The sequence below is a fragment of the Molothrus ater genome, chromosome 2 (assembly GCF_012460135.2).
Source record: "Molothrus ater isolate BHLD 08-10-18 breed brown headed cowbird chromosome 2, BPBGC_Mater_1.1, whole genome shotgun sequence".
NCBI lineage: Eukaryota > Metazoa > Chordata > Aves > Passeriformes > Icteridae > Molothrus > Molothrus ater.
The window spans coordinates 60070024-60082908 of record NC_050479.2 but is presented as its reverse complement, the minus strand read 5'-3'; the positions used below and the strand labels follow the sequence as shown (position 1 = coordinate 60082908).

The 12885-nt window shown below is 36.3% G+C and overlaps 1 protein-coding gene across 1 annotated transcript in view; it reads left to right on the top strand.

Annotated features, from left to right (window-relative positions):
* Positions 1-12885, top strand: part of VWA8 (von Willebrand factor A domain containing 8) — a 184488-nt gene that overhangs the window by 28704 nt on the left and 142899 nt on the right. The window contains exons 5-8 of the mRNA XM_036379175.2: positions 8764-8931; positions 10660-10824; positions 11216-11265; positions 11586-11694. Of these exons, the coding sequence (XP_036235068.1) occupies positions 8764-8931; positions 10660-10824; positions 11216-11265; positions 11586-11694 (492 nt within the window). The remainder of the gene's footprint in view (positions 1-8763; positions 8932-10659; positions 10825-11215; positions 11266-11585; positions 11695-12885) is intronic.

The window sequence follows — 12885 nt, the reverse complement described above, 5'->3', positions numbered from 1 at the left end:
GGATTGTGTTGCAAACTACATTGTCCAGAATGCCCATTTTTGTTTACTCTTTATCTTCCAGCATTTGCATTAAATGAAGGAAGCTTCCCAAACACAAACCATGTAATAAAGTGTACAGTCTTTTCTGTTCAAGACAGTCAAGTTAACTGAGGCTGGAATAAGTAGAAAGATGTCATAAGCTTATGTGCTGAATAATTGAAAATATGATGTCATGTTTTTGAAGATTTGCTGATTGAGCTGCATCCACTGAGTGGATATATATGTATTTCACTGTCATTTCTGTCTATACAGAATTAGACTCTGTTTTGCAGTGTCTTTGAGCTACATGAACATACTCATTTTAGTTCAATACCTTTACATCCCTAACTGCACCAGCATCCTAAGTTATACAATGGCAAAATGAAAAATTGATTGTCAAGATACCAGAAGAATAATCTTCTGACATGGCTTGAAATACTTCATGTAGTAAACAATTAAACACCCAAAGTGATAAAAATGACTTCTTAAACTATACTGTCTGTAAAATGAACATAACATGAAATCCCCTGGAGTAGCACTACCCAGTCTGGAGTTTGGCTTCTTTTAATCAAAGCAGATTAGAAAGGGAATTATAAAATAAGATGTGAGATTAATTGAATGGAATTATAATAATATTGGAGAGTGAGATTATAATATTTGAGAGTGTGTGTGTATATGCATATGTATGTATGTTTGTGTTTACAGATAAAAAACTTTCTATATTTTCTTAAAGACGTGCGCTTTTAACAGCTTTTAACAAAAGTTAACCACTGAGTGAAAATTGTGTGATTCTGTGATTTATTAACTTACTGCCTTGGAGGTGGCAGTGGGTTTTTGATGTGCTGGGAAGTTAGCCACAGCCACATTGTCACAAAGTATAATTTCATGGACTGTCTAACACTGCAGTGTCTGTGTACCTAGAACAAGAAGTAAGATAGTGAAGTCTGAAGAAAGAAGAGACAAGCATTGCACTCAAAAGTGTGAATGTTCCTATTCATTTTCTTAGTTTCTCCTACAAAGAAGAGGAGACAGAGAAAGAAATATTAGGTAGAAATCAACAGTATTTGGATGAAATTAATCTTTGTTGATGTTGACATAATATATCTTTTATCTAAAATAAAAATGCATGTTGAGCTCTGTATGGCAGCCTTTTATCTCATAGAAGTGATTTTGGTATAATCATTTGCAATACTTCATTCATGCTTCTTAAAGTGTCAGTATTCACTGGATTTGTTAGGCTAGCAGTTCAGACTCTGGTATCTTGTTTTGATGTGCAGGGCATATAGATGAATATCTGTGATGTAATGTGAGGAATATTAGGATCATGTATTTATAATTCCTTATAAGAAGTGTGAGATTCTTTTTCTTATTTTTGTATCTGTTACATATATATTCCACTTCCTTTTCTGCTGTTATTTCCTACTATGGGGAAAGGAGCAATAGTTTGTAATATGTGGGATCATAATATCCATAGGCAATTTGGACTTGATGGATGGTGCTCTGAGTCAAAGTGATTTAAGAGTGATAACTAACTTCATAATTTTTAGATATCTGTCAAGTATGTAATTTTCTTTTTAGTGTGCTGCTCATCAGGAAGAAAAATTTAAATTGCTCTCCTCCCTTATTCCTGTACAGAAGATAAACCTTGCCTAGGTTTATTTATTTGTAGGTTCTTTTACTAATAAATCTGTTAAGAACCTCAGTTTGCCTTCTGCTGGGCCTGGTTTCTGGCCACGAGGCAAAATGTTTCACGTACCTGATCTAATATGTAATCTCATACTAAGATTCTTGGTGTAAAGCAGCTAAAATAGCTGGACTCTACCAAGGCAGGCACATAATTTCTTGTAAATACAATTTGCAGGTACTGTTGCAAAAACACCTGACTGTCATGTTAAGGTAAGGGGTAATGGAAGTAAAACCAGATCACTTGGCGTATGCTACTTCAAAAATGGAAAATAAAATTGTGTGGAGGAAGGTGAAATCAGTGACTGGGGAAACAAAAATCAATGACTGAAATGAAGGACTGTTCCAGTTCTTGTCACATTTACATATTTATGCTCTTATCATATGTTGATTCACTTTCTAGGGTAAACTTTTCTAGCCAAATTTTTTGATTCGAAACTCAAATAAATTGAGGAGTTTATTTCTTTAGCTGCTTTTCATTCTGTGCCATGGTATAACATTATGAAATAGCTGCTCACCAGTTCAGGCCATTCATCCTCACTGAAGCACTAACTACTGCAGACTGCTGGATTCCCTCTTTGGATACCAGCTAGCCTGGCTGACAGTACTCTGATATACTGCAATTTTTCTGTCTTTTGTGGGTATTTAAATAAAAAAAAGGAGTGGATAACCGTACCTGCTCTGTAATTTTGCTAAACTCACAGGAGAAAAATAGCTATAAAACCTACCCAGAAAACATTTGATTAACTCAGTGGGGAGGTAGGCTGAATAGTGATGATGTAGCCCCCTGCTCCATTACAGAGGGTGTTGAATTAGTTGAATTAGTTCTTAAGTTACCTTTTTAATTTGACTTATCATTTTAGTTACTATTACATTGATTTTCATTAAATATGAGCATCGCATTTGGAATATGTGTAACTCAGTATGTTTGTGGCCTAAGCTCAAAAATGCAAAGCTGTAGCTAATCATCATCTACAAAGTAAAAATTTTTTGTTACAAAAGATAGAATACACTTTTTTGGATAGATGGTATGCCTGTTTGTCATCTCATCTTGGAATGGCATTATACATTCATAACTTTTTTTTTAATAAATACATTTTATTTTAAAGAGCTAGTATAAGATTTTCAAAATATTTAAGGAAAAAGATAGCTTTAAGTTTTCATTAAAATGTGACATTTTAGTTTTTAAAGTGGCTGAATGTGGCTTTAGTAGGCCTTTATCTTACTGTGCAGTTTTTACTGATACTTTTACTTTGGAGAAAGCCTTCTCATATCAGTCATTTACCAGCAGTCCTTGTCAACTGTGGAAGTCCCAGGTGACTGGAATTCGGCAGATGTGACACCTGTCTCTAAGAGCAGTCAGAGCAAATTTGAGATTGTAGGATTCTATTACTTCAGTCCAGTAAGTAGTAATGTATTTTAGTGTGGCTCAACAGGCTTCTAGTTTGCTCATCTCATGGGGGAAAACAATGGCTAGGGAATTAAGAGGCCTTATAGCTGAACAAATACCTTACAATATAGTCTTTGGTAGAGACATACCATTAGATATGTCTTTTACACATATTTTGAAAGTCTAACAAATTAGTTTCCTCAGTAGGGGACAGTAAAAGCTCCTCATATTCCATTCTGCTTCTCTTTCATTTTTTTTTCCTGTTATCTTTTACTTGTTGGGTAGTTTTAACAATTTAAATTTTAGAGGTTGGATTAATTGTATTTGATTAGTGGAAATGAACTTAGAAGATATCAATTTCCTTTGAGTTTTGTGATATTTGTTAGCATGGTAGGTTACAGGGACTCAAACCTCTCATCTATGGAAGGTAGACTGTACCACATATTTAATAGTTCAAGTTTTGTCAGCCTGCTGCAGCCAGTCACCATTTTGTTAGCTCCAAACCAGCCCAAGTTTTGTTTTGTCTTTACCAGATGGTTGTTCAGGATCTTTTTTCATCATAAGCGACATCTGGACGTTACATTGTTGTGATGTTTATGAGCTACAGAAATTATTGGAAAGAATTGGGTGGATGAGTTTGTGTGGGATATTGTGTGGGTGGTGGGAACAAGATATTCCATTGGAAGGGACATCTGAAACGTAGGCTGCAGATGTAGAGAATCCTTACCTCATTAGTTCTTGTGTTCACTGAGTTGCTTGTACTGTTGTTTTTCTATATTCTTATGGTTGCTGTGCTTGAGATGTCATTATAGGGATGTAGATTTCAGAGCAGGGGCAAGTCATCATCTAAAAAAGTCCTAAATTGTACCTTGAGGTAGCTCCTGTAAAAGACACAGTTATTGATTACTGTTGAGCAATTTCCAGCCTTTTAATTATAAAACAGTTCTGAAATGTAGGCTGTCCATCATATTCTGAATGATGCCCAGATCTGAAAAAAGTTCTTTGGAGTTTCCCCAAGAACCTTCCTCATGGATTTCAGGACAATCAGAATGTTCTGGTGTGCAATAAGCATTTTCCTGAGAGAAAAGAACTGCCACTTCAGTTCTGGTATGTGAAAACTATACTGTTAAAATTCTTGTGGCTTTACAAACTATTTTGGTAAGCTATGTAAAAATGTCTTCTTTCTCCGATGTTTTCGCATTTCAGTGTGTGCATTGTGGTGAGCTTTTTTCTGTCCTTCCTGTTCTGACACTATATAACTTCATCCATATGTTTATACACTGTGATTTATGTCAAAATTGGGGTTTACAGCTTCCTGCATTTTCATATTTTGCACTGCTCACCATAATTCAGCTACAGGAAAGTCAGTGAAAGGCTGCCTAGAGCTTGTCTTGTTCCTAAGGTGTTTTTGCCTTTAAAGATTTTTTTTTTGGTAGGTGCAGTGTGAAACCATTGTAAGCATTCTGCATAATGTATTTGTTGCATAAAGCCGCTACAATGAGAGCAATGCTCTGTGAAATGTTTCTGCTCCCAGCCTCTGGTAGCTGCAGGTATTCCCTGGAGCAGGTATCCAGGTTACCAGCCTTCCAGAGCTCTGGCAGCACAGGTGGGAGGCAGCAGCATCTGTCCTCTGATGAGCAAAATAGTCCCTTTGCTGCAGTGACAATAAATCTGCAAGTAAACTTTTAACAAATCCTTCTTGACCTTTTAACAAGAATGAATAAGTTTAATCTCAGATTTAGTGACAAGGTTACATGATATAAACCCCCCCCTGTCAAATTTGTGGTTTATGTTAGACTTTTAGAGTGAACAAAACTAATGAGAAAGGGGGTCAATGCAACTCTCTCTGGGTTCTCATTATAGAGTTGTGAAGATTTGTTTCTTGGAAGCATTTTTAAAAATAATTTTCAGTGACAGATTGCAAACTTAGTTTCCTTCCTCTGATTTTTTAAATGCGTTTTAGCTCCCATACCAGTCCATCAATACACAGCTAAAACTGATGTTTTCAGAGGTTGCCTTGTAGTATGCCTAGTTTATTGGAAAAAATTACTACTCATTACCAACCAGAATGCAGAAACAGTATGAATCAGAGACGGATACTTCAGCTCTTATGGTCTTAAGAGCAGACTTAGGCTACTTAAAACGAAAACTTCAGAGGCAGATGAAGCGTGCACTTACTTCATTGTATTCTAGAGAACAATTTCCAGTATTCAGGTATGCTTTGAAGAGGGAAGAAACGACATTGGAGTAAATTAGTGCCCAAGGGGTGGTGGTGGTATCATTGTTATGAGGTGTCTTTGATTAGGAAATAGAAAACTGTGGTTGTGCATTCAACCTTTCCTGAATCTGATTGTAAAAGGTGCATATAGGTAGGCAAAGATAATTTGAAATTTTATTTTCCTGAGAAATAGAATTTTGAATTAAAATTTCGAACAGTTTCCAAGTTCTGTACTTTTTAAATTTTGATCCTGTAAGCTGATGATCAGCAGTCAGCCCAGTGTATGTAGTAAGCTGCTTCTCTGGATTGCAATGCTAATGGAGAGCATTCTCTTTCTCAAAATTAATGATTGTTCTACACTTCCTTATATTTGCTGTCTACCCCTACAGCAGATTTTCTTCATATACCAGTTCAAGAGAGAGGTTTTTGTTAGTACTGGAAGCCTGTTCCTTCCACACATCCATAGTGTGTGTGTGTCTCAACATGAGTCAACAAGATTCTATGGATACTCAAAATATTTTGAAACCATATGAACAGAATGTGTATTTTCCTCTGACTAGTAAAAATCAGTCATAAAGTCTTCATAGACTTATAATATGCAGAATCCAACCAGCTTGGCAAATAAATTGTTTGTTAAAACAAATTCTGGCTATGTCTCCAAGCTGCATTTAGACAAAATAGCATTTTGTTCATGCCAGGTACTGGACTGTCTGCTGGAGACTCAGGTTTTCTATTCAAGCAGGTTGGAGCAGATTTTTGACATGACCAATGACTTTCCTAGGGAAGAATGTTAGTAGAAAATTTGTTCTTTGTACACATTTTATGGGATGAGGAGAGGGGTGATTTTATGTTGCCTGTTAGGTAGTGTATGATGTCCCAAATGAAGAAAAAAATTCATTGCTTTTTTTGAAGAATTAGTGGTTGAGTGGAAGAGAAATAATCTGAGGTTTAGCCCTTGTTTAATGGATTTATTCTTATTCTAAGTTCCTCGGATACTGATTATGAGGCTAAATATAAAAGTGTTGTGTTTTTAAGATCTGGAGATCTGTACCAGGATTTACGAGTGCTTTTTTTCAGTAATGTTTGCTTGAATCCAGATTAGATATATTAATAATTAGGAATTGTTTCCATCTTAATAGTGATGTGAAAAGTTTACTCCATGGCTAATTTGCCAGTTGTTAGTTATGCTTCTAAATTGCACAGAAGTATCTTGATTCGTCTCACTGGTTAGTGTTGTGGTGGTTTAACACCAGATAGAAATTAAACTGCAAATAAGCCTCTCCCCTTTCCCCCTTCCCCCTCTAGTGGGAGAGGAACAAAGTCCAAGATGTGGGTTGAGATAGCAATTTACTGAAAGCAAACAGCAATGGAATAAGAAATGCACAGTAAAAGCAGCAATATTAGCAACAAAGGTATAAAAAAAAAAAAAAAAAAGGTGCTTTACACACAAAAAGTGTTCACCACCTCAGCTTAGTTCTGGTTTGCCCAGACAAAGACAAGATGGTGAGAGCTCCCACAGTCAGTGCTTCCCATCCCTAGCTCCAAGACAATGGAGAGCAGTGATGGACAACGCCCTGAAAACCAGGTCACATTATGCCATGCCACCTGTTTCTGGACAGTTCTCCTAGGACTGTTCCATGTGGCACTGTGGCTTTTGACCAGTCCCTGCCTCTGGGGCTTGGTTTGGGCTGAGCTCCTCTTGTCCTGGTTTTGCTGCCACTTTGTTCCCCAGAGCCACTTCCTGCACTGGCACCTGCTGAGGTTTGGCTCTGTGCCAGCTTCACTTCCAGACCGTTTTGCCAGGCTCCACTGGGCTCAGCTGCTTTCATCACCCTGATCCACACTCTCCTGAGGGATAGGATGGGAAGGGCACGGTCCTCATGGCTGGTCCTGGCTACCTCTCCCAGAGAGAGAGTGGAGGCAGTGTCCCACCCGTGGTGTGTGTTCACCCTTGGCTTCCCCTGAAGCCACACCTCCTGGTGACCTGTGTGGTATAGAACAGCAGCCTGGCCAACCCGTGTGGCTCCAACCCCTCTCTGAAACCAGAGCAGGTGTCTTCTGTGTCTCCTCACATGGGTGTCTGAGTCAGTTGTGTGCTTTAAACCCATGCAGCAATTAATTTGTTGTGCTGAATGCATCTTTGTTCCTACTTTATCCGTATGCATTTGTCTTTTATGCGTCTGCTTTCATATGTAATTTTTTGGTGGGTTATTTTTGTATTCTGGTGCTTCTTCATTATTCTTTTTCATATCTTCCTTCTTTCTCACTGACCTATTTTTTGGCATCTATTGTATTCATCACTGATTTTCATCTAGCATTGTATGACAGGTTCTTCTGTAGGAGTTTATAGGAGACATGCTGGGAAAAGATTTCATTTGTTCTCCCTTTGCAACTGTGCTTGTGTCTGAAATTGTGTTTTGATGTGATAGGAATGCAAAGAAAGACTCTGGTGCCTCTAAATGTTGCCTGTGCCCAAACCTGCCACATTATTATCAGCTTAAATTTCTGCAAATCAGAAGAAGACAAGAATGCATTGTATTTCAGAGTCTTTTACTGGGCAGTAATTATGAATATTAGATATCAAGTGTACTTAATGTACTTGAGTTAATGTCCTTGTAACAAAGTTGCACAAAATCATCAGCACCAGAGGTTAGTTTTACCTTTTGGCTCCACTTAAGAAGCAGCCATATATAAACAACCAATAAAGTAGAAAAGAAACCATTTTCTAACCCTAAGTTTTCAGAGGATTATCAAGTTAATAGCTGCATTTTTATTCTGGTTTTGTAGAAGATCATACTCAGTCAGGGAATATAATTTTAAATTAAATTATTCTTTTATCACTCTTTTAAAAGTCTGATTACTTGTGGCACTATTTTGCTTTCATCATCCCTGTTTGGTTTCAACACACATTCTAATCAAACTAAAGTAAAGTACTGAGGATGAGTTATGCTGATGAATATTCAGAAAAATATAAAGGAATACTGGACTTTTTTCTAAATGTCTTAATATGATGTAATTAGGTAAAACCCCCTTGATTGTGTTTTCTGTTAAAAATGCTATTTCGGAATTGTTTGGTGGTGTTAAACTACCTGAAAGTAGTAGAAAGAATATTATGTGACATCAACAATAAAGGATGCGACATATATATATATATACATACATATACATACATACTGTGTTTGGTCTAAAATTCTGTAAGGTTTTATATCTTATGCTGTTGGTACAAAATACTGGAACTTCTGTCAGTCCCCATAATAGTTGAGCAGTAAAACTCCAGCTCATGAATGTGTCACCCTTCCACCGCTACTGGGAGTCATGTTGATTCTTACAGAAATAAATGTCGTTTTGGGAAAGTTCTTGGAAGAACTTGGAGGTTCTTTTTCAACAAAAAATTGTTTGAATTAATTATGCAAAGTTTGTTAAAATGTTGGGGGACTTTATATTTTTTTTAAAGTGTGCAGTTCGTGCAGCTACTGAAGGCAGAATCCTTGTTCTGGAAGGCTTGGAGAAGGCTGAGCGGAACGTCCTGCCAGTGTTGAACAATTTGCTGGAGAACAGGGAAATGCAGCTTGAAGATGGTCGTTTTCTCATGTCTGCAGATCGTTATGACAAACTTTTGCAGGTATGGAAATGCTATTTGAATTTTCTTTTTTTTTTTCCCCTCCTCTTCTTGGTAATGCTGGAATTTTATTGTGAAGGAGAGAGTACTTAGGAGTCAAATGGGGGAAATTTCACCAAGGTTTCAATGTTTTTTTTCTATGTTGTCTATGTATGAAAAAGAGTAGTCCATGTTAACCTTGCATGAAGCCTGTATGTTTCTAAAATGTGAAAGCCACAATGTGAGAGTAACTAAAATGTCCTTGTGAAAAGATATTTAAGTTGAAATTGTTGCCATGAAGTTCAGATAATGCTTCAGCATGGAAGTAGCCTTGTTGCTAAGCTTTTAAAATATTAGGATACCGAAAGAATGAGGTCCAGATGAATATCTCTACATTCAGTCAGTATATTGGTGCTGTTTTGCCTTTAATTTACAAAAGTATATGTAAACAGCAGTCTAAACTATAGAAAATGGTTAGAGGCTTTTCCTTTGATTGGAAATGGATTTCAGTGTCTGCTGTCATTACTGCTTTAAACCATTTTCATTTCTTTGGGCCTTGAGTCCCACTGCTTGGAGGGATACTCTTCAGGCTTTTTTTTTTTTTTGACAGTTTCAGTAGTACTTTGCATCTTAGTTCCATGTACTGTAGTTTCCAGTCACATACCTGTCAGTCTGATACCTGCTTCCTCACCTGTTTCCTCATGTTTCTATTCTGTCACACCTGTGGTTAGGTGTATGATTCAAACCCATGTGGCACAGCAAAGAAATTTACAATAAGCCTTCAGACACTGATGCCCATTGTATTAGGTTGCCAGCTGTGCTGATGTACCATCAAAAAAAATTTTGTAGTATTTAATTGGTAGATGCAATTACTGGAAGCATTATTTTTATTATTATATTTCAAAAACAAGCTTTTAAAATGTAATTGTATTTAAAAAATTAAAATGAGAATTCAAACTAAGATTTGGTTGTAAAACATCTCTCTTCCTTTTAAACACTTTTCAGATGATTAAATGTTTTAAAACTACTGCCTCAGGCACACTGATAATAGTATATGAATTAAATAAATCTATTGCTACAATGCTAAATTTAATATTGTTGTTTTGTTGTTTGGGGACTATTGTATTATATAAACTAATGTTCAATTTTGCTTCTCCTGTGTGAATAATTACTGAGCATTTAGGTCTGAAGGAAATGTATTCATGTATAGTTTCAGGGAGGACTTAACTGTGATGTGGATAGAGAGCATTTTTTTATGTCAAGAATCCTTTACTTGACATAATACAACATTTAATGTCCTAATGAGGGAGACTAATTCTGTATTATTTCATAAAATGAAGTATAATTTGTGAATGGAGCTTCTAAAATGGAGATTTTAGTTGCCTTTACACTTATAAGAGAGGGAAATAAAGAAGAAAAAACCTTGTTCATTGTAACACACTTTTAATGTTTTAGAATAAAATATATTTTGTGATCAGTTTATTTTCTTTTCTTTGTCAAAAGGTCTGAAAGTTATACCTAATTAGTAATTTTTTCTATGTTCATTTTGGAAAAACTTGTTTTTATCATCCACAGATTTGTCCAGTTCAAGTCTTTCTAGTTATTGCATGAAAGACGAGAACATTTGAGAAATTATCACATTTAGGCTGAAGGACTGGGGCTTTTAATTGAGCTGGAGCTTAGTCATCATAAGTTTTTAATGATGCAATGTGGGCTTTTTTTTTTCCTGTTGCTTTGTTTTAATTTATTTAGGAGCATACCAAATCAGAGTTAGATGCGTGGAAGATTGTTCGGGTTAGTGAAGATTTTCGAGTGATAGCCTTGGGCCTGCCAGTACCTAAATACTCTGGTAACCCTTTGGATCCACCCCTCCGCTCTCGATTTCAAGCAAGAGATGTTTATCATCTGCCCTTTAAGGTGAGTGTGGTAGACTGGATCATTTGTATTGAGTAGAGATAACATTCTGATGTTATGTTTTTCTTACCTCATCTCTGAAAAGAATTCTTGAGTAACAAATTTATCTTAAGGTGCATTTTTCATATTTTCGTGTTGCGTAGTAAATTCCTGACAAGTCTTAGAGCTGCCATGGAATGTTGCAGCAGAAAAGTAAATTTCATAGCACAAATTCTTAAAGAAAGAATTTGATCTTTTTTTTCTTCTTAAATAAAATTAATTGTGTGACAAGGAGTGAGTAGAATCCTCATGTCTAAATTAGAGGGAAAGATAGATAATGCTTCATATCATGACCTGTGACCCACAATATGATGCCAAAATTAATTTACTCTGTGATTTTATGTTCTATTTCCAGGACCATCTTCAGCTGTTATATTCAATTGGATCAAACATTTCCACAGAGAGGTAATTTTTCATAATTAAAAAAAAGAAATTGAATGAAGAAACTATGTCCTTTCAGAATTCCATGCTATTTTTGTGTCTCTATGACTGCATAGAGACCAGAAGTGAAGAAATTTTTAATACGTGTGGGTGTATGCTTGCACAGCTTTTTCAATGCAGCCTTCATATAATGAATCCTTAGTGCTTTAGAACCTCAGTCACACCTTACTTGTGTGCACTCAGAAGTAGTTTCAGCATCTTTTACTATATTTAACATTTTATGCTTTAGTATTTTAAATACAGTTAGCATGTATAAAAATCTGTAATTACTTTTTCATATGCAGAATTTCTCAGCTCCTGTCTTTTGCTACAACTCTCTGCTCTCAAGAATCTTCTACATTGGGACTTCCAGATTTTCCTTTAGACAGCTTATCGGCTGCAGTTCAGATTTTGGTATGTGCATACATGTGCTGTGAAACCATATGGGTTTGAAATTGCTCAGAATTAGATTTGGTATATTCATGTTGTTAGAAGAAGATTAATGTGAATATTTGGAAAAAAAACAAACCTGAAAACACTAAGGATAGTTTGAGGGAGAAAAGTCTCCAAACATATCGCATAATACTGAGGAACAAAGTATGGTATGACATAAGATTTGTGTTGTTATTAAATATATGTATCTTAGTGCTCAATTTAATATTTTACCCCCTCTGGTAAATCACCTTACCAGACTTCAGGGCATCTACAGTTTATCTGATGGCACTGAAGTAGCAAGTAGAGAGAAATTAAAACCACAACCTAAAAGTGCTTTGTATTTAATGTTACATGTGTAAGTCAGATTGATTGCATTACAAAGATACCTGTTGCTCTCCACTGACACCTTAAAGGACTCAAAACAAATGTGGGCATAGGAAAGAGTTAAATTGTATGAGAGGAGGCCTACATTAGGTCTTTGGGCTGACTGGTGAATTTAGAAGAAACAGAAATGGAGAATTATATGAAGACGCAGGCTGTGCACTCTCAAAGATGCAGTGCTTCCTGACAGCTAAGTCCAGAGAGAAATAGGGATTGTATATCCACAGAGTTCACAGGGACATGTCAGGCAGCTCAGGACTAAAGCTGTGTCAGTCTTTCTGATTTCCTGGATAGTCCTTTATCCCTTGGACTTTATAATTCCATGGTAAAAAGTCAAAGACAGCATGGAAGGTGCTTCCTGACGGAAGTCAGGAACATGAGATCTGTATAGAGAGGGATTTGTGCCCTTTCACATGCAGGAAGGCAACCCAGGAGGGTAAAATGCCAGGAGAGTTTCTGAGACCCACTCTCCAAGGTGCAGGTGTCTGTAGAAGGAACTCTATATAAAGTTCTCTGTTGGCTCATGTGCATTCATTTTATCTATGGTACTGCTCAGCAGCACTTCACTTCCTACATATTTTATTGGATTATAAACATTAAAGCATATTAATTACTTGTGTTACTGTGGTGCACAATCCCCTCAGTTGTGCTGGATACTTACAGACAGAATTTGTTTTCTGAATTAGGGGTCCCACATCAGATATTAAGAAGTGGTGAAAATTCAAGCTCAGTGAAATGAAGTAGTATTTGAAGGGCTTTGGGAAAAAATATTGTTGGATTTTGAAATAA